The 26122-nt window shown below is 46.7% G+C and overlaps 1 protein-coding gene across 5 annotated transcripts in view; it reads right to left on the reverse strand.

The window, feature by feature from the left end:
* Window positions 1-26122, reverse strand: part of WDR45B (WD repeat domain 45B) — a 62620-nt gene that overhangs the window by 30969 nt on the left and 5529 nt on the right. Inside the window, exons 3-10 of one of the 5 annotated variants that reach the window (XM_055575463.1) lie at window positions 18934-19035; window positions 15342-15429; window positions 14252-14346; window positions 11616-11806; window positions 10950-11035; window positions 10016-10117; window positions 9418-9539; window positions 5522-6236 (exon numbers count right to left, since the gene is read on the reverse strand). In XM_055575463.1, coding sequence (XP_055431438.1) covers window positions 5917-6236; window positions 9418-9539; window positions 10016-10117; window positions 10950-11035; window positions 11616-11806; window positions 14252-14346; window positions 15342-15429; window positions 18934-19035 — 1106 coding nt within the window. In that variant the 3' untranslated portion in view covers window positions 5522-5916. Of the gene's footprint in view, window positions 1-5521; window positions 6237-7790; window positions 9043-9417; window positions 9540-10015; window positions 10118-10949; window positions 11036-11615; window positions 11807-14251; window positions 14347-15341; window positions 15430-18933; window positions 19036-26122 lie in introns of those variants that run through there. The other 4 variants (XM_055575467.1, XM_055575466.1, XM_055575465.1 and 1 more) reach the window with 4 other exon arrangements.

The following is a 26122-nucleotide window of genomic DNA, read 5'->3' on the forward strand; positions in this document are numbered from 1 at the left end:
AGATGGGATTGAAAACAAGGATTAATATGCTAAGGACGAATGGATAAAGTAGACAGCATGCAAGAACAGATAGGCGACATAAGCACAAAGATGGAAATCCTTAAAAAGAACTGAAGAACACTGTAAGGGAACTACAATGTCTTTGATGGGCTTGCTAGTAGACTGGACACGACTGAGAGAATCTTTGCGCTTCAGGAGGTATCAGTAGAAACAGGTAACAGGAGAACGACTAGGGGGAAAAAACAGAATATCCCAGGACCATGGGGCAGCTACATGAGGCATATAACCTATGTGTAACAGGAGTGCCAGAGAAGATGGAAAGAACAGAAGAAATATTTGAAACAATAATGAGTAAGAATTTACCCCAGTTCCAGGAAGCTCAGAGAATGCCAGTCAAGATAAATGCAAAAAAACCCCACAACCAACTACTTAGGCATAACATTTTCAAAGACGACAGTACAAAACAGAAACAGATGTAGTAGATATTAATCCAACTATATCAGTGATCACTTTGAACATCAGTGGTCTAAATACACCAATAAAAAGCATAAATTGTCAGTGGATCAAAAAACACAACTATATGTTGTCTAAAAGAAACTAAATATGAAGACATTTCATATAGATTAAAAGTAAACAGGCAAAGATAACCATGCTAACACTAATCAAAGAAAGAGTAGTGTTTCTGTTTTGGCCACACCACGTGGCTTATGAGGTCTTAGTTCCCCAAAGAGGGATTGAACTTGCAGACTTGCAGCAGTGAAAGCACAAAGTCCTAACCACTGGACCGCCAGGGAATTCCCAGGAGTAGCTACTTTATTTTCAGACAGAGCAGACTTCAAGGACAGTTATCACCAATAAAGAAGGGCATGGTATCATGATAAAAGGAGCAATTCTTCAAAACAACATTAATTAAATGAAGCAAAAGCTGACAGAACTAAAACAGATAAATCCATATTACATTTTGACACTTCAACACTCAACTCTAGGTGACTGATAAAAAATAAGTAGAAAGCAAGTCTATAAGCCCTGAACAACCCGTCAATGTAACTGTGATTGACAGAGTGTTCTACTCAACAGAATACACATTCTTTTCACATGCACATGGAACATTTCACCAATATATACCAAATCTTGGGTAATAAATCTTTTCAAGACTTAAAGAATTAAAACCGTACATAGTATGTATGCTCTTTGACAATTAGGGAAATCAAAGTAGAAATCAATAATAAAGGTATTTTTTAAATTCTCAAATGTTTGTGGATACTGGAAAAAACTTTATTTTTGATCTGCACAGCACACAGCCTGTGGGATCTTAGGTCCCCGGACCAGGGATTAAACCCGTGTGCCCTGCAGTGGACATGTAGAGTGTTAACCACTGGACCACCAGGGAAGTCCCATAGACAACAGATTTTGAGATAATCCATGATTCAAAGAGGAGGTCTTAGAAATTACAAAAAGAAATTAGAAAACTGGAGCAGAATGAACATGAAAATATATCAAATTTGTGAAAACAGCTAAAAGTTCACAGGGAATTTTATAGCAAGAAATGCTTATAGAAGAGGAAACCTAAAATTCAGTCATCTACGATTCTACGTTAAACTAGAAGAGAATGAACTAACCCCAGAGCAGTCAATATAACTGAAAAAGGAGATAAGAAAAATACCTATGAAATAAAAACTGATTCTTTGAAAAGAAAAAAATTAGCAGATTAACTCCATCTGGAATGACCAAAAAAAAGGACACAAGTGACCAGTGAGGAGGCGAGCAGGGCCGCTGTGGGGAGCTCCGGTGACAGCATTACTGGTGATCGCCCAGATCTGGAAGCCTTCCCGACGCCCTTCAGCAGGTGAGGGGTAAACACGCTATGCTTGTTAAGTGGGGCCCCATGGAGATCGAAGGAAGAACCTCCTGAAACAACCAGTGAATCTGAAGCATTTCCCACGGAATGAAGACTCCAGACTCAAGACGCAGACTGCATGCTGGGGATTGAATTGTACCTCCTACCCGCTAAATATGCTCAAGTCCTAACCCTGGTTGGGACAAATCAGTGGAGACAGGAAGGATGTTTGTTTGCCAGAGACTGGAGGTGGGGAGAATGGGCAGTGACTGCCATTGGGAATGGGGCTTCGGTACTGGATGATGCAAGGTTCTGGAACTAGGGAGACTGCACAACACTGTGAATGTACTCGGTGCCATGAACTGTACTCTGTAAAATGATTTAAATGGTCTATTTTATGCATACTGTACAACTTCTAAAAGTTTTACCTGGAAGAAGGTGGGGGTAAAAAATATGATTTATGTGATGAGCTTACAGATCTGACCCAACATAGCCACTGAGCAGAACGAGGGGTTGAAGGGTTCAGGGGTTGGAGTGCAAAGGAGAGTGGAGCTTAACCCGTGTTGTGCCCAGGATGCCTGGGGAATTTGCTAAGGGAGGAAGCAAATTCATCCGCTCAACACCGGGCCCAGAGGTGGCTGCTGCATGTGACCGAGTCAGGCACACCTAGGCCTTGAAATGACTGCAGAAACCGGGCTGCAAAGGCTGTGTGTCTGCCCTTCATCACATCACAACTGAAAGCACCCTAAAGCGGAATTTCACAGAATGCCAGCTGGATTTTCTTTGGAGCCTCGATCAAAATGGACTATATGCTGGCCGTTGCGTACAGAGCAGATTCTGGAGACTGCCTGGCCTCTTACAGACGTCCTGCCCCTGCCCGTCTTGACCCCAACTGGGCTGTGATGGAATTAATCTCCCTGAAGCTATGAGGTTGCTTGGGGGGGACTTCGGGTGCCTGACAGCCGTCCCATCCTCCCTTGTGGACCATTTTCGGAAGGCTTTGAATGGTGTCCTCCAAGACACAGGCTGACCTTCAAAAGAGTGGGTGTTACAATAATTTTAACATGAAGAACTCTTCAATGGAGTAACAGGAGACAACTCTTTTCTTGGAATTAGAAAAGTGGTTTGATTGGTGGCTCTTATTCTTGCTCAGTGTTCAGATGGTCTGACTGTTCTGGGCTGGACTGGTAGCGGGTGTCAATCTGCAATCTTAAGGCCACGCCCAGCAGGCACGGGGAGGACAGGTGCTGTGGGCACAGGCGCTGGCCCCTGGACGTGGTGGACCCAAGTCCAGCCCTCCTGTGTGTGTCAGAACAGCGCAATCACTGATTTTCTGGAGTCACACGTCTGCTCTGGAGATCAAGACACCTTCTTCCGTAGCACCTGCCCAAGAAAGTAACTGGCCCTTTGAGGTAACTAGCCCTCATCAGTTCACACCCCCCAGAAGACAAACTCACCGTCACGCAGACCGTGCTCGACGACCGAGCTCTGACTGGCAGCCAGGATGAGGACTCTCGAGAGTCTGATATTTCTCCAGCATCTGTGCGCAGCACCGTCAGAACAGATGCCCAGGTGAAAACAGCCTTTATTCATGGTGACATTTCTCACAGATAAAATATATATAAATTTCACTAGGTGTTGCCGCAGATCCTTTTTGTAAAAATCCACTGTATGTTTCTATTTTGGTGGCTGTGGTATAAATACTTTATAAATGGATGCCAAAACTATAAAATTACTAACCCGAAATCCATGATGCCAAAATGTGGCAAGGACTTTATGAGAAAATTACAGACGAATATTTCTTATACACACATACACACACGGATCCTTAAATATACAGCAAGTCCGACTGGCAGTAACTAACAGTAACTGAACAAGGACAACGCACCGCGACCCACTGGGGTTTTATCTCAGGATGCCAGAGTTGGTTGAACACTCAGAAATCAGTGTGATTCATCACGGGAACAGAGTACGTAACCATCTTACAAAACCACGTACCCATCTGCAGCAGCACGAAGCTGAGTGGTCACACCTCCTTCAACTTGGCGCTCTCAGCAGCTCCTCTGCCCCCTCTCGTCTTGACCCCACCCAACTGCATCACGGGGCACTGTTCAGGTGGGTCCAGAGCCCTTACATGCTTAAAGTGAAAAAACCCTGCATTCCGCAGAGAAACGAAACAGAATCCACAACACACATACCATTTCCAACATCCAAGATACAACCCCACAGTACTAGGACATGCAGGTTCATACGACTAGTACACAGAATGAAAGAAAATCAATGAAGACTTGCTCTGAGAAGATCCAAATGTGAGAATGACCAAAGATTTTAACTCCTGCACTATACGTATGCACAGGATGTAAAAATCGTTCACGTGCATGAGCGAATGAAAAAGCTTAGTTAAGAATTAGAAACTAGTTTTAGATTCATCTCAAGTTTAAAGTATACTGTGAAGTCTTTAAAGAAGAGTGGGCAGTAACAGGTCATTCAGTGGTATTCAATGACATGGTCCTATTTTTTTAAACAGGAAAAAATACTTTAAAAACTGTATGAACAGCCTTAATAATCACTGAGTGAGGTAATACAAGGTGTCATACATGTGTACTTGAATCCCAACAAGAAAGAGACAACAATAGAAGAATTATTTGAGGGAACAGCTGGGAAATCCCACAAATTTGATGAAAGACATAAATCTAGATTCAAGAAGCTTAGCAAGCCCCGTGCGTGATAAACACAAAGAAAACCAAATGTAAACACATCATAGTTTCCAAGCTGTAATTCCATAAAATAATTCTTATCCTCTTGAAACAGAGGACATGGGAAGGACAAAAGGAAGACTCACAGCTTTTTCCCACACAAGTTGAATAGCTTTGCCATTAAAACAAGCAAACATGATTAGCAGTGCACTTCTGGGGCCCTCTGTGATATGCGTTACTGATGGGGAGAGAGTCCTTATCACGTCCTGATACACTCTGTCCCTCAGCTCTTCAGAAACAGAAACAATCATTTTTGAGTTTTTGGAATTCCACTAAAATTTTATTTTTAGCTATTATTCCATTTGCTTTCAAGTTCATCTGGGAAAAAAAAATGCTTAAGATCAGCAGAGCCATGTAATCACAACATAGTTCTTCATGAAGCAGTATAAGTCCCTGGGTAATAAATGAATCAGTTGAAAGATGGAACTGTAGTAGGGCTGCTGCTGCTAAGTCACTTCAGTCGTGTCCGACTCTGTGCGACCCCAGAGATGGCAGCCCAGCAGGCTGTCCCGTCCCTGGGATTCTCCAGGCAAGAACACTGGAAGTGGGTTGCCATTGCCTTCTCCAATGCATGAAAGTGGCAAGTCAAAGTGAAGTCGCTCAGTCGTATCCGACTCTTAGCGACCCCATGGCCTGCAGCCTTCCAGGCTCCTCCTTCCATGGGATTTTCCAGGCAAGAGTACTGGAGTGGGGTGCCATTGCCTTCTCCGTGTAGTAGGGCAACTATGTAATTTTCACCCAAAGTAGAAAAGAAGGTTAAGGTGGATGAGACACCATTACCTGGGGCAGGAAGAGGAGCTGGGGTTGAGTCACCCTTGGCTTGAGCAGTGCCTGACCATCTGGTGCAGAAAGATGAGGCCCTTTCCTCATTACACGCTGGGAAATCAGGCCCAGACTGAATAATGAAAATAAGACCCGTACATTGACGCCAGTGAAAAGCGTTCTGTTTTAATCACGAGCCAATACTAGAAACCATAAAGGAAATAGGCTGATCAATCAGACTATGTAAAGATTCAAGATACACAGCAAAGTAAAACCCCTCAAACTGAAACAAACACAAAGTGAAAAAAATGACATGGGGTGATTATTTTTAAAGTCCTTATAAACAAAATACACCAACAGAAAAATAAGTAAAGGCATGAGTAAGCAATATACAAAATAATTTCACATGGCCAGCAAATGTATTCCAAAACGCTCAACCTGGTTAAAAATCAGAGCTCTTTTTTCTCTATCAAAGATTAAAAAGCTTGTGCTCAGAGCCTTCTGGTGAGGATGAGGTGTTGGTTATTGAAGTTGACACAATCATGGCGGGCATGATAAATCTTACACATATAGATCCTCTGGCCTGGCAATTCCAGTTCTATTATCCAAAGAAATAGGTGGACAAGTGTGTAAACATGTATGCACAAGGATTTCCATTTCCAAAATGTTTATAAAAGCAAAAAATACAAGTAGGCATCTTTGGGCAATTATAGTACGTCCTGACACGTTCTTGAATTGTGAACTGTTAAAAGAATGGTCCCCATAATGCGACTGAGAATCACAGACTTCACCCCGAAGGCATGGGGGTTCCAAAGGTCGTCTCTGGAGACGGCAGCTCAGGGTGATGTTGATTCCCATGTCATGTTCTTGTATGTGTTCACCTTACAATGAACGTTTTGCATTGTGATTAGTGTTTTTTGATCCACTATGAAGACCAAAATTTCAGCACAAGTTCCAAAAGTACTAAAATTGATGAAATACTTTTTACACAAAGAAAAGAGGCCAGGGACTAAGTTGTGTGAAATCACCTACAAGTTTGGTTTGGTTGCAGAAAGGAAATGCAAACATGAGAAGCTTTGGTCTCACAAGCTGCAAAGTAAGGAGGGGAGTGGGCCGCACCTACCAGGCCATGGTGAGCAGAGTGGTGAGCACTGAAGACGGACGGGACAGCCGGGGGCACGGGCAGGGGCGAGGCTGCAGGGCACGGAGGGCTCTGTCCCCACCTGACACACTGGAGCCCTCCCTCCACCCCCCGTTCACAGCCTGGAGAGCAGGCAGGAGAGTCCAGTGCACGGGGCCCCAAGAGGTGGTTCCTGAATGTTCACACAGACATGTGGGGGACAAACGCATCAGGCTGGTCCAGCCTAGCCACCAAGTGGGGCTTGGGGAAGCCCTGGACATGAGAATTTCATGTCTGCCCCTCTGTACCCATGTTCAGGGGCCGGCAGGATTCAGCCAGGGGGGGTATTAGAGGTGGCCCTGGCTTAGAACATGCTTTCCCTACATTAGGCAACAAATCAGTGGTTATCAGTTTGAGAAACCAAGTCTGCTACTGTCCCTAAATGAACCGAGGAAGGTTCACCCAACAGCCCACTGGCCAGGGACAGCTTCCCGCCACCTCCCTGAGAGGGTGAAGTGAGGCCACGCGCCCAGGCCTGAGGAGGGTGGACAGGCCACGCTCCCTCGGCCTTCCAGACCTCAGCCTGCCCTCCAGGAGCCTTACCAGGGCATTTCCCAGGCAAGACTGGTACTGCCACCATCCCAAGGGGAAACCCGAGAAGACAAACCAGAACCTCTTGGTGGGGGTCACTCACACACCACCCAGGGCGCCCCTGTGCCGTCACCTTACAAAGCATGCAAGGCTGTGCCCGGGGTGGCGGGCCTGCACCTGCTCCCACACTGTGGGCTCTTAATGGGCGTGCCAGAACATTCTGGATATGGAGTGTTCCCAGGTATGGCCTCTCCCAGGGCCAGTGGGCTGGCTCCTCACTCAGCCCAGCTTTCCTCACCAGCTTGCAGCATCTCCACACACCGTGACACCAACCTTTGCAAAATTCTTTTCCTACTTTGATGTATATTTAGATACACTAAAGGCATTGTGCTGTGGAAAATATAAACTAGTGATCATACAGATGTGAAATACCCCCTCTTACTCCTGGGCCCAGAGTTAAGGCTGAGACACTGACGGGTGGCCCAACACCAGGCTTTCCCCCAAGGAGACCTCAGACAGAGCCTCCTGACCAGAGACGATGGACACTGCTAGGCAACACCACTCTCTTCCTCTCTGCTCCCGAAGCTGCGCTGCCACCGGGCCCCGGCCCCCCTCAGCCGTGGACAGGTCAGGCCACGAAGCACACTGGGCCGTTCCTGCAGCCTGCAGTCCAACAAAACTGGGGCTGTGGTTTTAAAACATACGATTCTCTTCCCTTGCTGGGTACAGAATACAACAAAATTAGCCATGTTTATTTAAAAGAAATGTTACAAATAAGTGTGCAAAATTAAATTTCATGATTAAATACACATAAAAGTAACATGCATACTTTACACTGAAATCCACAGACAAAGTTAGTTGATTACACGACAGTAAAAGAACCGGCAGAACTGAGAACTTGCAGCTGCAGATTTTAATGTTTGCAACCTGAAATTAACATAAAATTAAGTTTAAAGGGAATTTAAGAAAATTAAATATATACCTCAAGTAGTACTAACAATATAGAGCCCATAACCTATTTTAGTTACCAAATGTTAAAAAAAGTATGTGCCTCTCATTCCCAGAATGTTAGTGTGCAGCTATTCTTAAAAACGGGGAGAGAAGACGGTGAGAGGGAAGTGGAAGCGGCCGGCCGAGGCCCACAGGACCGGGCACTGCTTTGTTGAGACGCCGGTTTCCCTTCGTATCCTCCGAATTAAGCGATGCGTTCTTCTATGACTCAGTTTTAAAGTCTACGCATTACTCTGTTCCCTACAAGTAAAGGGGAACTCCCTTTGACCCAGAGCGTCGCCAGAAGGCCACAGGTGCGGCTCACGGGGTGTGCCTGGCGCTGCCTCAATTCCAATGGCTCCAATAAGAGGGGGACATGTGATATGTGACTCTTGAGGGAGACGCCAAGCCTGTGAACTCTAAACTTTCTTCAGTTTAGACGGGAGAACTGCTTCCTCCCTCCTCCTCCTAAGGCTGCCGGTGTGATAATCCCACTTATATCTGGTGAGAAAGAACCAAGATTGCACGTGTGTTCACCTCTCCATCACAGACTCAGCAAAAAGGATGGAATCTGGCGTCACAAACGATTTCACGTTGTCCCTCCTTTTCTCAACGTGCCCCCAGTTTGTCTGGAGCCCTGGCTGCAGGTGGCGGATGCGGCAGAACCACTGAAGCGAAAGGTGAAGCCGGCGGTCCGGCAGGAGTGTCCCCGTGCCCTGCTGATTCTTCCTTTAACACTGGACTCAGGAGGCCTGGCTTCGGAAAACAGCCACAAGTGGCTTCGCGCAAGGTCCCGGGCCGTCCCTCCAGCCCATCGTCACCAGGCCCAGCTCGAGGGGCCGCTGGGCACCCAGGGGCCGCGGTGCTCCCGGTGAAGGGTCAAAGCTTGTCATCGGTCATCTCCAGGAACTGCGCATACACGTCCCGGACACACTCTCCCTTGGGGTTGAACAGGAACTTGTAGTAGCTGCCGTCCGCACAGATCGCTGGGCAGAGGAGACCGCGTCACTCAGGGTGAAAAGCAAGCAGCCTGCACTGAGCTCGCCGCGCAGCCTGAGTGGAGGCTGAGCCGCCCTCAGGGATCTGCGCGTGGTAGGGGCACACTCGACCGCGAGCTCCCTGTTCTGGGGTGTTGACCTGCACCTACTCAGCTAGTGCAGCAACGGGAGAACCCTCTTAGGTCATTGGTTCCAAGACCAAATGATCTGCCCTATCAACTTCCCAGGAACCCCCAGAAGGCAGGCAGCTGCGTGAGCCCCGAGAGGGACGCACAGGACCCCCAGAAGAGAAGAAGGAACACCAGTGAGGCCGGTATGGCGCTGATCACACCCGGGCCACTCTCCCCTGGAAGGACCACTTACCAATGACAGCATTTGGCTCTGTTCCAAAGGCACAAATGCATGGAGAGCCTGAGGGGACCTGAAACTTGGAGAAACTCCACTTGGAACTGAAGTATTTTGGAAGGAAACTGGCTGATGCCAAACTGTGAGGACAAGGAAGCAAAGAAAGGAAGTGGTGGTCACATGACAAAGTTAGAGACACAGCTGTCCTTACTGTCGGCTTAGCCTTAATGGTTTAAATTCTATTTTTGCTTTTAATTTTTATCTTTCACACAAAATAACTAAGCTGTTACAAATGGCTCTATTGGAAACCCAGAAACCCTCACCACCAGAAGGGGCACAGGGTGCTGCCGCCACCAAATCGACTGAACAGCAAACACGAGGAGGACTGTTGGAGTCCAGGACCAAGCTCTACCTCCCTAGAAGGTGCCTGGAACCTCATCAGATTTCCTAAGGAGCTAATGGCAGGGTGAGTTGTGATGCCAGTCTTAGCATCACGTAATCTGCACTGGTTTTTAGAAAATCAAATGAATGACCAATGAGAAGCATCCTGCCTGTGACTCAGACCCAGTGGGCGAGCACTCAGCCAACGCTTCATCCTTCTAACTGGGAAACCTACCTTGATTGTTTATTCCTTTTTGGATCTTCAGCTGCAAAAATGTGCACCGTGCCGTGGTCACTGGACACACAGATGAGGGAAGCATCCTGATTGAAGTTAATGCTGCAGAGGAAGCAGATGAGGCTTGGGTCTCGGTCTTGTGTGGACACAGGAGCGAGTCCTGACCTCGGCTCCCCCGCTCCAACACCCCCGTGGTCAGGACAGACAGTCATTTTACCAGAGTCAAAACCAGGGCAGAGCCCCTCCTCAGGTGCCAATAGCAGACCACCTTGCCACCCCAGGGGCCCTGAGGCCACCGCAACAAGCTGCCCGGGAGAGAAAAACTCCCCTCCAATGATCTGGCCCCCGAGGTGGGGGGCGTCACTCGGACTGGCTGGATGGGCCCCAGAGCAGACAGATGGGAGAGTGGGTTGCATGACGGCCCCACAGACGTGACATGCAGATACTGGCTACATTTGTATCACTTAAGCCCAAGTGCAGCTCCACACTTGCAAAAGCCACAGACACAAGGACTGAGGTCCTGCCCAAGCAGGGGTGCAGCCCCCTCAGAGCTACAGACACCGTGAGACGTGGTAACAACCACCACAGAGAGACCAGGTCAGCCTCACTGGAGGTGAAGTGACTAGGGATGGGCTAACAAAGCCTCCAGTGTCTGCCTGAAGACGCTACCAAAAAAATAAACTGGAGGGACAGTGGAGAGATGAAATCAAACAGGCAAATTCTGACAAATGCAGGATGACAGGTCCATGGTAACTGTAATATTCTACTTCTGTGTGTATTCCCATGATAAAGAGTTAAATCAGTAATAATAAAGTGCACTAAAAACCCAGCCCCTTCCAGTACAGCAGCCCGCCCGCCTCATGTGGGTGGTCCTGCCTCTCCCGCCAGATCACACAGGGCCCCTTCTCTAGGGTGAAACAACGTGCTTTCTTACCAATAAATATTAGCTGCTTGAGATCCTCTTCGTAGTTCCTGGATTAAATGCCCTGATGAAGTATCAAATATTCGTATAAGGGTCCCCTTTGAAAAACAGTGAAGTGTTTCATTATCAAAGATTCACAACTTTTTAGTTTTTTTTGAAATGATTTTTATTCACAAACCCATTAGCCCATCAGAGTCTTTCCCAAACTCGCCCACATAACCTAAAACTCAACTTTCCCCGTTGTCACTGAGAACGAACCGAAGTCTCTTTAGTCTGACAGCAGCCGGCAGGGGCTGAGAGAGGGTCAGGGAGCCCAGAGCCCAAGCCCACATGTGGCCCTCTCGGAGTCCCGTGCACGTGCTCCCCTGGCAGATGCCCTAGGCTGTCTGAGGCCCCGAGAGCCGTCAGTTCACTCACCGCCCAGGAAACGGCATCTTAATTCTAGCTCCCACAGCCAGTCAGAAAGAGAAACACTAATTCCGCTGCCAAACAGACGGAGCACAACTGAACACAATGACTTTTGGACCCTCTGTGTCAGCTATGACTTGCTTTCTGAGCAAAGAACCTCAGGGAGTTGAGATCTTCAGGGAAGGGCCAGTTTGCCAGGAGCCCGCACCCTATAGCAGGCGAGGTCACTCTAGAGGCATGATCTCCGGTGGGACAGGGACACCCACTTACTTTCTCAGATGCGGTCGCAATTCTTGTTCCCTGCAGGTTGAGAGCAATGCAGCTCAGGACGCCCTCATGGGCGGGAATGTCCACTGGCGGTTTCTCGGTGCTGGCCAGGTCCACAAGCTGCACATGGCCTGTGTGCGTGCCCGGGAAGGCCAGGAGCGAGTTGTTACTGTTGGGGCACAGGACACAGAGGCCTAGAGGGAGACAAGAAACTTGTCAAGGACTCAGGACTGTCCCAATGTTTCTGCTTTTAAACAACCACACCTACTCTCTGCCTTCCAGGTCTCACCAAAAAATAAGATTTAGTCACAAAATCCTCTCCCAGTTAAGGGCAGCAGGGAGCCAAGCAGAGTTCGCTCCCTCGAGATGCCTTCATAATTGGAAACATTTGCTGAACTTATTATTAAATAAACTTTATCAAATGTCTGTCTTTTGGGAGAATGCAAAATTGTAAAATCTAGAAATGAATCTGTTAACAAATACATAAAAAAATCCCAAAACTCGACAATAAATTTAACGATAGATGGAAAACACTGTAACACACCCAAAGGCCTGGCAGCGGGAGAGCTGCCCTATGACCTCAGGCTGGAGCCTGCCTCCCTCCATCACAGAGTACCTGTAATCACAGTGCTCTGCAGGCTTTTCTGAAGAAACAGGCAAGCTGTCCCCAAGTTACAAGGAAAGTGAACGGCCTTAGAACAGCTCCTTCAATTCTTACACAACAGGAACAAGATCAGAGGACTTATTCTACCTAATTTCAAGAATTATCTTCAAGTTCCAGAAATCAAGGTGGCCTGATATTGGCATAAGGACAGAAACACAGACCACTGGAGCAGAATAGAGTCCAGAAAAATCTTACACTTACTTAAAAAAAAAAAAAAAAAAAAAGGTATCAAAGTAATCCAATGCAGAAAAAATAGTTTTAAACAAATGGTAAAGGCACTTCTCTAAGCTAAAAAGCAAAGGTCACAAGTAGAAACATGAAAGCTGTTACAGGGAAAGCTCGCTGGCTAAGGCAAATATAGAGCAGCAGTGAAATCAGCCACACACAAAGCCAGCGGGAAGGCCAAAAGACAAAAGCAGTGAAATCATCTCCATCTGCAAGGAGCGAAGGACACACACAAAGATGTAAAACACAATGCCAAAACCAGAAATCGTGGGGAGAGGGAAGTAAAATGTAGGGCCGTTAAAATGCATTTGAAATTAAGAGGTCAGCTATTTAAAATAATCACACACATACATACTGATTGCTATATATAAACCTCATAGTAACTACAAACCAATAATCTATAATAGATACACACACAAAGAAGAGAAAGGAATCCAAACGGAACACTAAAGAAGAAAACAAAAGAAGAAAGGAATAAAAAGACCTACCCAAACAACCTAAAACAATTTGTGGCAATAAGTACACACCTATCAATAATTACTTTAAATGTACATGGACTGAAAGTGAAGTCGCTCAGTCGTGTCCAACTCTTTGTGACCCCATGGACTGTAGCCTACCAGGCTCCTCCTCCCATGGGATTTTCCAGGCACGAGTACTGGAGTGGGGTGCCATTTCCTTCTCCAACATGGACTAGATGCTCCAATCAAACACAGAGAGTGGATATATACCTGATGGAATACAATGCAGCCATAAAAAAAAAAAAAAGAATAAAATCCTGCCATCTGCAACAGCATGGATGACATGGAGGCTGTTTTGCTAAGTCAGAGAAAGACAGATACTGTACGTTAACACAATGTGGAATCTAAAGAATAATTACAGTATGACCCAGCAATTGTACTCCTCAGTATATATGCAAGAGAAATGAAAAAAAAAATATATCCACACAAAGACCTGCATGTAAACATACATAGCAGCTTCTGTTCCTAACAGCCAAAAAATCTGGTGTGGATCAACAGCTGTGGTATACCCATATGATAGTATGTTACTCAGCAATAAAAATGAAAATAACACACACACACACAAATGAAGGAATCTAAAACATAGTAAGCTAAGAGAAAGATAGCAGAGACATCTGAAAAGGCAAAACCTGAAGGTCAGGTGGGGAAGCATGCGCCTGGGAAGCCTCAGGGTGATGGGGCTGTTCCACTCTTGCTGCGGTGGCAGCTGCATGACTGTTTATAGTGACTGAAGTTTATCACACGATGCACTTAAAATGAGTGAGTTTTATGTAAAGTATATCTCAATAAAGCTAGAAGAAAAATCCAAAAAGTTTCAAAGCAAAGTAAAGATGATACAATAAGTAACAAAGCCACATGCAAAGAAGAAAACAAGAAGGAAAGGCCTCAGAACTTAATGAAACCATGGATTCCAGGCTCACCACTGAGCTCCTGAATGGCTGACAGTCACTGTGAAAAGTCCCAAGAGAGACCCAGAAGATTCTGGTAAGAGGTGCAGTCTCAGTTCCACAGTAAGGAGGCTGGGCTGTGACCCAGGGCAAGTTCACAGCGGGGTGGGGGGAGCTTGCACCTCTCAGACCTTTCCCCAGCACCCCACATGCTCCAGGACCCACCACGAGGGTGACGTCACTCCAAGACCACCTGGAGGAGAGGCGCCCAGCACGGGTCTGCGTCCCACCTGGTCTGGACTCAAGAAGCCCATTTCCACCATCGGTCCTCCTCTGGATTCTTACCTTTAGGGTTATAGCAGGTTTCAAAGACGTGCAACTGATGGGGATTATGTGTGAATGTAAACACTTTGATCATAGAGTCCAAAACAACCACAATTCTGGAAAGAAGAAAACACCATCAGAATGTTCTCTCCCCCAAAGTGAAACTCAAACATTTTGTGGCTTTTGTTCTTATTATTTGGAAACAGAAACCCTCCAACAACCACATACAAGAAGATCATTCCCATTCCTGACCCCGGGAGCAGGGTAGCGAGGTGTGCGGAGCAGGTTGGCAGGGAACCCAAGGGCAAGGAGGCTCCCACCCAGGAAGAGGCAGGTACAGCCCAAAGTAGGGTGCTGGTGTGGGGAATTCTATCTATAGAGCAAGAACCAAGTAGGACACAAAGCCAGAAATTCTATCTTAACACACTTTTAGACATGTCTTGACAATTCAGAAACGTGAGAAAGCAGATCCTTGATTTGGCTCCAGGATTTGCATTATTACAAGCCCTAAATGTTGACATTGCTGGAAGAATCAAGTCTACCTACAAGTGCAGGATGACAGACTCCATTCACACCCCACGCCACAATACAAATTGAAGCTTTGCTCCACTGTGATCAATATACTAGGAAAAACTCCTGTGCTCTACTAAACACAGGTGGCAATGTCTGGGAGAGACTGGCTACTTTCAACAGGTGAGATTCAATGACACTCTCTGTGAGCAGTTCCTGAGTTTTCCTTTACCTTCAAACTGAAACATTTATGAGGCATGATGTGGACAAGCGTGGGCTAAGAGGGAGGCAATTCAGGGGTCAAAACTTGCGTCCTCAGTCTGCACCTAACGGGGAGGACGGTTCCCCTGAAGGCCTGAGAGCTGGAGGGCAGGGCCAGCCCGGGGCTGGGTCCAAGGAGGTGCACCCACTGACTGCTCACCTCTAAATGATCCCAGGAGGCAAATGAAACTCACTGTCCTATGTTCTTGAGTCAAAAACTACAGCCTTATTTTTTATACATTGTTTTCCCGAACACATCTCTTCCTTCAATATAAAATGATTTCAGCCATCTTCAGAGAAGGTGACTATTCTACCTTGAAAAATGAGACACCAAACCTACCTATCTCGCCGTAATTTGGCAGCCTTGACTTCGGTAGAAAATTCTATTTCAATCACAGTTTTCTTCTTCAGGTCATCCCAGATCATCACTGAAACAAGAAAGAATTTATGAACACGACAACGAACAGGCCAGGGGTTGGCTTGCTAGAGGCCCTCCTGAGGGAGTCTCCGCATCAGGAACACCTGTGGGGGTGGGGGCAGTTACCCTCCGCATCTGTACACATGAAGAAACTGAGGCCAAGAGAAGGCAACCTGCCCAAGGTCACAGAGCAACCTGGCAAAGGGCAGAGGAGGGCTGGGATCTAAACAGTGTGGGCCCAGAGTCTTCCACCACCGGCCACAGGGTCTTTCACTAATAAATAAAAATTACAAACCAGCTTACAAAAATAGGCTCCTAGATAGAAAGCTCTCCCAGGCCCCGCCCCCAGGCCTCAAGCCACGCCTCCTGCTCACCCACTTGCTCCCGCCCCCCACCTTACTCTCCTGCACGCCTGCTCACGCAGGTGCCCAGCCTCTGCCTCTCTGCACATACTCACGCGAACCTCTTCCCTAACAACCCTCGCCCAGCTTCCAGGCGAACTTCTCTCCACCTCTCTCTCCTGGGTCCCATTAGACTGAGCCGAAAAGCAAGCCCTACCACAGGTACCAAGTGCTGGAGATAAGCCTGGATCAAGAAAAGAAAGGCAATCAGACACATAAAAACCCGGGCCAGGGTTCTTCGGCCCCGAGTTCTCGCTCTGCTTCAAGCTGGAGAATGCCTTCTGCTCACACCACAAGCTTCCATCAGGATGGATCAGCAGTTTACGTCCGAAGGGCTGAGACAACCTACAGACAACCCTGGAGTGTGTGTCCAGACCTCTTCTCTCCTCCCCTCCACTTGAAAAGCTGGGTATGAGGCAAGTGGGGTGAGGGAAATAAGCTCCCTCCACAGTCAGGTCACAGCTGACTGAGGATGGAAGGAAAAGAATGTTCCCCTCAAGGTCTCAACACGTGACCAACAACAGTCCAGGCCGTGGGATTCAGGGGTCAGTTTTGTTAAGAGTGGGTAAGTGTCATCTAAGTTTCAAATCAAGAAAGAACTGAATACCAGCCTACCAGAACTGCCAAAATTATTAACATAGAACGTATTTACTATTGAAGAGGTTAGTTATAATTCATAACCACTAAAAAATGAAGCAGTGTTTCTTGCTCCTTGAAACACCATCTGTGATAAACTTCTCCTGTCAGCTCCTCCTCAAAGTGCACCAACATGTGAGTAGACGGCTCCTTATTGAAAATAACATCTTTCCAAAACCAAATGCTCACAACTTTTCTGGGCAAAGGACACTCTACTCTTGAACACAAAAGGTGATTCAATGAACTTCCTCTGGCCCTGCAGCCTAACACCAGAAAGTCTGTAACTCAACATGAACTGGCTCAAACTAGACACAAGTCCAGACAGAAGGATGTCAAGGGTGTCACAAAAACAGGTGAACCCCATTTTCAGAAATGTTTGGAAACAGCGTGATGAAGCCCCAGAGGCAGCAGCATGAATTTTCACTCACAAGAGAGACCTGGGTAGTGAGAAAAATCCAAGGACACCAGTTAATGCCAACTCCCTGTGGCCTCTGAAGGCTGCGAGCTGCTTTGCTGCAGGGAACTGGAAATTTAAAATGTACTGGGTGGGATTCTGTCTTTTAATAATATAGTTGTTAATAGCAAAAACAGTATTTCAAAATTCTGGACTCCCTTCTAAAAAGGAAAGGGCCTCTCTGCTACCTGAACAGCACCCTGTCTGGACCCTGTTAGTCACCGTGACAACCAGTCTCCTCCAGTCCTGTTTTATTCTGTTCTCACAAACCAAAGAAGCTAGATTCTTTACACTGTAACACTGTGTATCTTAACTGGCAATTAAGAAAATATTTAGAAGTAATTTTGACATTACCAAAAAAAAGTTTAATAAAGACCAAGCTCTTTCCTTAAAAATCACCTTTAGCACACTACAAAAAGCTTACATTTTACTAAAAATGTGCAGTTAGAAATTGCTTTCTTCTAAGTCTGTAAGATTCCTGAGGCTCTCTTACTTCAGAATTTTTTTTTACTGACAATAAGATGCTACAGGTGAGAGACCTCAGATTATCCAATCCACTGCTTCCTTGGGAGTGGGGAGCAGTGACCCCCTCCTCCCCTAACAGTGCCACAGGTGGGGCCAGGCTCCTGACTCCACACCAGTGATGGATGAAATTCTTCATATGACAAAGGCTGATCCAACAGCAGGATCTGTGCCTATTCCCACGGAGCCCAGGTCAGGTAATTCCTGTTCCACTGAGAGACCTACCCTTGGCCCCAGCACGGCTGCAGGACTGTCACTTCTGGGGGGCCTCTTCCAGGACTCACAGCCACAGTCCTGCCCATCCATGCCATGCTGGCAATGACCTGGACAGCAGGCAGGCTTCCTGCCCTTCGGCCCGTGTTATCAGGGAAACCCTCAACCTGAGAGTGGGTTCCATTCCCCACATCACATCCGTACAACCCGCCAGGCTCTACTGAGAAACTGCCAGTCAGGCCCAACCCTGCCCCGGGCCACAAAGAACTCTGTGCATTTCCGTGCCCGCCCTCTTTCTTTACTTCATGGTCTCAGGCAGATCTCCAGCTCACCCCCATCTTTATTCTCTATAGGGAGACCTCCCTTGCTATACTCCTTTCCTCTGCCTCCTTAAAAGAGACTGGTCTCCATGGCCCCTGACATGGTGGAGCCTGTCACCAGTGGGCTCCAACTCAACAGCCCTCTAGGGCTGCAGTGGCCACCCAGGCCTCCTCCCGTCTCTCGCGTCTGCCTGATGCCCGCACTCACTTCCCTCTCTTGCCTCTTCTGTGAACACGGCTCCCCTTTCTTCTCTTCCAACCGCCGCGTCTGCTGAGCCTTATACTTAACTGCTTCCTGAGACTGTTCCTGAGAACTGCTGGCGTTGCTTTCCCAACCACACCCTCACCTGGCACCCAAAGCCCCAGGGTCTGTCCCCACCTTCTTCCCCTGCTCTACTCTCCTTCACTGGGTTTCTTCCTTGTGCCCCAAATGATACCTACATTTACAGACACATGATATTCAGCTGAACTTGTAAAGTTCCTGTTTCTCCCTTACTTTCAAAGAGCCACGCCCTTTACACTGCCGTCTCTTTGAACAAAGGCTCACACATGCACACCAGGAAAAACATTCTTCAACCCAGAGCCCAGCTGTTCTCTGTTCTACGCGTTTCCATGAGTCCATGGCTCTCTGCAGAAGTCGCTTCCCCACACCTGGCTTTCAACGGAATTCACAGCACAGAACACCCACCGCAGAAGAACACCCAGGACAAAATGGGGGTGAAGGCCCTCATCCAGTCAACCCGAATGAAAAGCATGTGCTCTCTGTCCACGGGGAAGAGTGACTCTGGTCACATGTTTCTTCTCCTGGGAACAGCAGAGAGCACTCTCTTTCTGGATGCTTCTGTCCCTTGAGGAGTCACAGGGCCACCAGGGAAGATCTAGTGTGGCCAGACACAAAGATACTCTAAAAAGTTCAAGATAGGACTACATGTGAGACGCATTATTAAATGCAGGATTATTTTACCTACCTTTGTTCGGAGGGTATTTTGGCTTTTTCCCACCACCAACTAAAGCTAAATAGTTGCAGCGAAACAACATTTCAATATGGCCAACTCCTCCTTCTAGAAATTCTGAAATGATAAAAAGAAGTCAGTATGTATATTTTACGGTTAAAAAAAAAGGTAAAAACAGTCAGCATTTGATTTTTAATCAGCAATCTGTATCTACGATCAGAAATGAAAATGGTGACCAGCTAGGAAAATAATTAGCTTCAAACCTCTCAGCATCAAGAACTGTATTTTCATGTATAAACACTGAGCACCTAAGAAGCCAATATAGCAAAATGTATGAAATATCTGAATTCATAATTTAAAGTGCAGCAAAGTATGTAAGATCTGAGAAAGCATCATTTTCAAATGGTCTGATGCAAAAGCTGGAATTCCTTTTCACCACTTTTAAATACTTCTTCCCCTAGAAGTCCAAAATGTTCACAAATGTTCACAAATTATGTGAAGGGGAGTGTGTCAGCAGATTTTCAGCTGTGCTCCATGACAGAAAGAAGCCCGATACTCAGGGGAGTGACAGAACCCCCACGAGGAGTGTGGGGAGTCAGAGGAACACACTGCTCTCCGAGCAGTTCACGCCACAACTGGGCGCCCCAACTCTGGCCCCTCAGCCCCTACTCTGGTCTGTCCTGACCACAGGCTCCTGGCACAGTGAGGGTACAGCAGAGGGCAAGCAAGGAACCCAAACCTTTGAAAATCAGAAGTTAAACTAAGAATTGACTCCTACCTGTCTAGTCAGAGCCACACAAGATGGACCCAAAGTCCATCAGCTCACTTGAGAAGTTTCAAATTCAAGGCCTAGTAGAAACCCTAGAAAGGACTCTGTATTTAATACTATCCACAAGGAACACAGCTCTCCTTATAAACAATTTACTGTCCTGTGACACACAAGCCACCTCAAGTAACTCTGGCTGTAACAGGATGTGGCCACAGCCCAAACTCAAAGGACTACAGCGCTTCAGTCCTTAGCTCCCTGCTGGTGTGTGGCCTCAGACCCATGACAGCCCAGGAATCCTCCACCCCACAGGCCAGGACATGCCTCCGCCACCAGGGGCATCACCTGGTTCCCTGGCACTCACCAGGTTTGGGGAGACTGTGCAGTGTGCTCAGCTGCTCAGTTGTGTTCGACTCTTTGCAACCTCATGGAATTTTCTAGGCAAGAATACTGGAGTGGGTTGCCATTTCCTACTCCAGGGTATCTTCCTGACCCACCGATCGAACCCAGGTCTCCTACATCTCCTGCACTGGCAGGCAGATGACAAAGGGGGAAGAAAATACAATGGAGAAAAGACAGTCTCTTCAATAAACAGTGCTGGGAAAACTGGACCACTACATAGAAGAGGGGCTTCCCTGATGGCTCAGCAGTGAAGAAGCCACCTGCCAATGCAGGGGACTTGGGTTCAATCCCTGGATCAGGAAGATCTCCTGAAAAAGGAATTGGCAACTCACTCCAGTATTTCTGCATGGAAAATCACATGGACAGAGGAGCCTGGTGGGCTACAGTCCACAGGGTTACAAAGAGTTGCATACAACTAAATGACTGAACAACAACAAGTAAAAGGAGGAAATCAGAACACTCTCTAAAACCATATATAAAAATAAACTCAAAATGGATTAAAAATTTAAATGTAGGCCTTCCCTGGTGGTCCAGTGGTTAAGACTCTACACTTCCATTGCAGGGGGTGTGGGCTCAGTCCTTTGTTGGGGAACTAAGACCCCACTTGCTGTATAGCAAAAAACCAAACCAAAAGAAAAAACAAACACCTAAATGCAAGACCAGATACTATAAAACTCCTAGAGGAAAACACAGGCAGAACACTTTCTGATGCAAATCACAACCATACTTTTTTGGATCCATCTCCTGAAGTAATCAGAGAAGGCAATGGCACCCCACTCCAGTACTCTTGCCTGGAGAATCCCAGGGACAGGGGAGCCTGGTGGGCTGCCGTCTATGGGGTCGCGCAGAGTCAGACACGACTGAAGTGACTTAGCAGCCTGAAGTAATGGAAATACAAACAAAACTAAACAAAGGGGATCTAATTAAATTTAAAAGCTCTTGTACAGCAAAGGAAACCATAAACAAAACAAAAAGACAACTTACATTCTGGAAGAAAACATTTGCAAACAATGCTACCAAGACGGGATTAATTTCCAAAACATACAAACAACTCATAAAACTCAATAATAACAAAAACGAACGACCAAAACAAAAGATGAGCAGAAGACCTAAAGAGATATTTCTCCAAAGAAGACATACTAACGGCCAACAAGATATCGCTAGTTATTAGAGAAATGCAAAGCAGTAACTACACTGAGGCACCACCTCACACCAGTCAGAATGGCCATCATCAGAGAGTCCACAAATATTAAATGCTGGAGGGACTTCCCTGGTGGTCCAGTGGTTAAGAACCCACCTCCCAATGCAGAGGACGTGGGTTTGAGCCCTGATGGGGAACTAAAATCCCATATGCTGTGGAGCAAGTAAGCCCTGCAACTTCAGAAGCCTGGGCCAATATGCAAGACCCTGGGTGCCGCAACTAAGACCAAATAAGGGTTATTTGTTTAAATGCCAGAGAGGGTGTGGAGAAAAGGGAACTCTCCTACACTGTGAGTGGGAATGCCAACTGGTATAGCCACTATGGAGAACAGTATGAAGGTTCCTTTAAAAACTAAAAACGGAGTTACCATACTAACCTGCGGTCCCACTCCTGGGCATATAACCAGAGACAATTCTAATCTGAAAAGATACATGCACCCCAATGTTCACAGCAGCACTATTTACAACAGCCAAGACACGGAAGCAACCTGACTGTTCACCAACACACAAATGGATAAAGAAGATAGGACAGATACACACAATGGAATATCACTCAGCCACAAAAAAGAACAAACCATGCCCTTTGCAGCAACATGGATGAACCCAAAGATTATCATACCAAGGGAAGTCAGTCAAAGACAAAGACACATATCATATGATATCACTCGTGTGATATCAATCACTAATTAGGCCACCATCAAAACAAAACAGAAAATAACAAGTGTTGGCAAGGATGGTGCAGGTGCTCCAGGAGACTGTATGGTGGTCCCCCAGACCACTGCATGCTCCAGCAGCCCCCCTTGGTGGCGTATATTCAAAAGAACTGAAATCGAGGGTGCAAAGAAATATTTTTACATGCCTGTTTACAGAAGCATTATTCACAATAGCCAAGAGGGAGAAGCGGCCTCTATGTTTACATAATATTATGTTAAATGAAATAAGCCAGTCACAAAAGGACAAATACTGCATGAGTCTACTTATATGAGGTCCCTAGAGTAGACAAATTCATAAAGATAGGAACTGGGATGGTGGTGGCTGGGGGTGGGGGGTGGGGGAGTCAGTATCTAATGGGGACAGAGTTTTGCAAGATGAAGAGTTCTGGGGGTTTGTTAGGAGTGCAACTATTTCCTCAGCGCAAGTTCTAGAATCAAATATATCAGGAGAAACCTGTAAATTATGCCAAGAAGTAACTAATACATTTTTAAAATGCTATCCAACCAAGGGAGAATGTTTCAGACTAATATCAACAACACTACGTGAGCACTGAGACTTCGAACTCATTACTGCTGGATTTGTCAGTTGCAAGTCTTCTCAAGTTCCAAAAGCAGTGAGTCACTAGCAGATGTGACCAAGCTAACGGGAGAATAAAGAAATGCCAGGAGGCACAACAGCCTCGGAAATGTGACCTGGGCACAGTGAACCAATCAGGGAAAAAAACAAAAACTGAAGTACTTCACACAAAGAAATCACACCAAAATTTCTGTTAAAAGGAAATTACATTCTGTTTCAAAGGGTTTTTTTTTTTAATTTTTAATTTAAATGATATAGGTTGTGATTTTTCTCTAAGCCTCTTTCTAACAACAACAACAAAAGAAACAGTGTTACATGAAATCAGAATTACTTTGTATTACCTGGATGCCTAATTTATGGCTAACATTTTGATGCCTTTTTTTTTTAATCAATGTCAAGATTACAAAGATGTTAAGGGTTAAGAATTAAGACAGAGAAGCAGTTTTAACCACTGGAAACAGTCGTGGCCTCTGGGATTTAACTTTGGAAAGAGAGAAGGGCAGATTTTTCAGCATCAACCAATGAGGCAAGGAAAGAAAAACAAGAAGCTTTCCTGGGAAGAGCAGAAGCAATCAAAAGCGAGACTCCAAACTCCAGGAGAATCAGAGGATTTTAGCTCCCCCAAACCAAGGGCCACAGCCCCCAAGTAGTTGGAGAGGAGGGGGTCTCCTGAAAGGAAGCCCAAGGTTGCCACTAGAGCCCCCGAACCCCAGACCCCAAGAGCTAGTCCTGAAAGATCCACAGGAGTCGCCAATTGGTGGAAAAAGCAGAGAGACGCGCCCATGTCTCTAAAGCGGCCAGGCCCAGTGGCCAGCTATATAGCAGACTAAAACTACGGAGAGGCAGAGAACACAAGACAGGCTCCCAGGAAACTTTGACCGATGAAAGCTTCAGGCACAAATCAATAGCTGACATGTCCCACTCTTCCAATAGAATCTGCCTCACAGTGATAAACTGGAGGGATTCCCTGGTGGTCCAGTGGTTAGGACTCTGAGCTCTCAACTGCCAAGGGCTTGGGTTCAAGCCCTGGCTGGGAACTAAGATCCCACAAGCAGCTTGGCCAAAATAAACACACACATACAGAAACTGAAAGAAAATGGGGGAGAGGGACGTCCTGAGTGTCGGCTTAACCTCCCCTCCACTGAGAGGCTCTTGTTTGAAGGGGCAGAAGTCAGCCCTCCAGCATGACATTAGCCCCCCAGCCTCTTCCCACGGCATCTGCCCCGCAACCCTCAGCTTCTTCTTTCCTATTTCCCAGGCGTTTTAATAGAAATAGCTTAATTATTTCTCATTCTACAAATCACATATTATCACTATAAAAATGAAACAACACAGAAAAGCATAAAGTAGGAACAGCTGTAAACGCGATCACGTGTGTACTTCTGAACTCAAACCAACGGCACCATCACTAGTTTCCAACTTGTTTGCTCTTACGGCGCGTCACAGCTGTGCCTTCACGTCAGCATGGACCACAGCATGGACCGTCTACTCTTTTTCCGTTTTTTCCTTCAGATAAAATCTTTTAAGTGTGACTGTTGGATCAGAGCGTGTGTGTGTGCGCAAATATAGAAGATGAACTGTTTGTCAAAATTCTACAAAAAAGGCTCTACCAATTTAAACTTGTACCATCAAGGCTAGGAATGTGCCTTTCCACACCCTCCCCAGAGCCATCGCTAGCTTGGACACAACCCCATTCCCCTACACCCACATCAGCTCAGCCCCTCCCTCTCACACGCTTCCCACTTCTTTCTCGTTCCCTTACCCACCACGCGCTGGACTGACTGACTACACAGGGCATGGAGCCCACACGACCTGCTCTCAAACTGGAGGATGACGGGCCCTGGGTAAGACCCTGAGAGACTGTCAGGTCAGGCAGGTGCTGAACTGGGCGGCATCATGGACCCTATGCAGACAGGCCACCTGTTATTTCCAGTCACTGAGTGGTCTCGCCAAGGACCTTGCCCACACTATTCATCGCTGCATCCTCCACCCCCACTGCAGCGCTTAGTGGGCTCAGAAACAAGTGGCCTCACCTGCTGTCCCATCTGTCACGAGTCATCCCGTCTAGGCCTCCGTGTGCCCTCTGCTCCCCACACACGGCTGCCCACGTTACACGTGTGAGCACTGGCGGTGTGGAAGAAGAGTCAGGCAGCACCGAAAACGAGGGGCTTGTGCACCTTGCAAGTTCATCAAGCGTGGGCTACAGAAGTTCTAGGCACCTTTGGAATGTGGGAGGGCTGTGTTTCTAAATGAAGACTGGAGTTAACCTTTTAGTGCTCCTTTTATTTTTATAACCACTTAGACATAATTTTATCCAACTGTATTACTCCTGACACATCTTTGTTCAAATTATGACTTGAACCTTCTTGCCAGGATATGCTTGGATGTGTGTGTGATATACAGAGTGTGAATCAGAGTCCTACACTCTGGCCCTGCAGCACCCTAGTGAGAACGCCACACAGGCTGTGCTCCCAGGGCTCCCACTCCTCCCTTGAGCGAGCCACTCGGCTCTGTGCATGGGACACAGGACCTCCAACACCTTGGAGGAGAACGCTGCCTCCACTGGGGGCCCAGGATGCCCAAGATGGCTTCCTGGCACTGCCAGCTCCATCCAGCAGTGGGTGTGACTGCAAGATGCCCGCGGATCACAGCCTGTCGTGCAGTCCCCCTACGTACAGCCATGGTCACAGCGGAGACAAGGCTGAAAGCCCAGATCTGGGAATGACCCTCCAATGCAGGCACACTTCCCTTCTCACACAGAAAGCAAATCTCGGCGATAAAATAGGAACAAGGTCAAGTCGTCTGCCTGTTTTGAGTTTGCTGCCAGAAATAAAGCAGCAGACCAGCCTGCAAGCGCATGTAGGTGGAGTCCTTAAACACGCCATCAATAAGCACCACACAGCCCTGCTGGATCCCTGGCAAGTGCAAAATTCACCACAAGTGAAGCTCAGTGACATTCTGAGCCAGATACAGTGCAGCTGAGCAGGGACGGGGATCAGACACAGCACTGCAACATGACAACAGCAAGCCTTCCTGGAGGTTGAGATACTTCTTGTTTTCACTTACTGTTATAAGAAATCCTAGATCCACTGTAAACATTTCATTACTTAGAAAGCAACTTTTAATATGCCGCTAATGATTCAACTTTGACACTGAAGTCTAGTTCCTAAGTTTCTAGGTCAATTTAGGTAAAAGGCATCTGGAAATTTGCAAGGCACGCAGTTTCAAAATACTTTAAAACTATTTTTCTGTACAAAACAGAACTGTCTTAATCTACAATGCAACCAAAACAAATTAAATAGAAGTCAGAAGCATAAAAGACTGAGAGGAGACTCCCACTACCATGGGTAACCCTCATTAATTCCAAAGACTCACTCTTTTAAAGGTAACACTGTTGCCACCAATGAGGAGCGAATGAGCTTACAAAGCACTTGCGGTGTGTGCGCTGCACTAGCCCGTGTGTCTCCCTCATCCTAATTCATCCATCTTCACAATTAACTTAGGAGGTCGGCAGTTAACATTTTCATTTTTACACAAAAAGAAACT

This window comes from Bubalus kerabau, chromosome 4 (genome assembly GCF_029407905.1).
Source record: "Bubalus kerabau isolate K-KA32 ecotype Philippines breed swamp buffalo chromosome 4, PCC_UOA_SB_1v2, whole genome shotgun sequence".
In the NCBI taxonomy this organism is placed as follows: domain Eukaryota; kingdom Metazoa; phylum Chordata; class Mammalia; order Artiodactyla; family Bovidae; genus Bubalus; species Bubalus kerabau.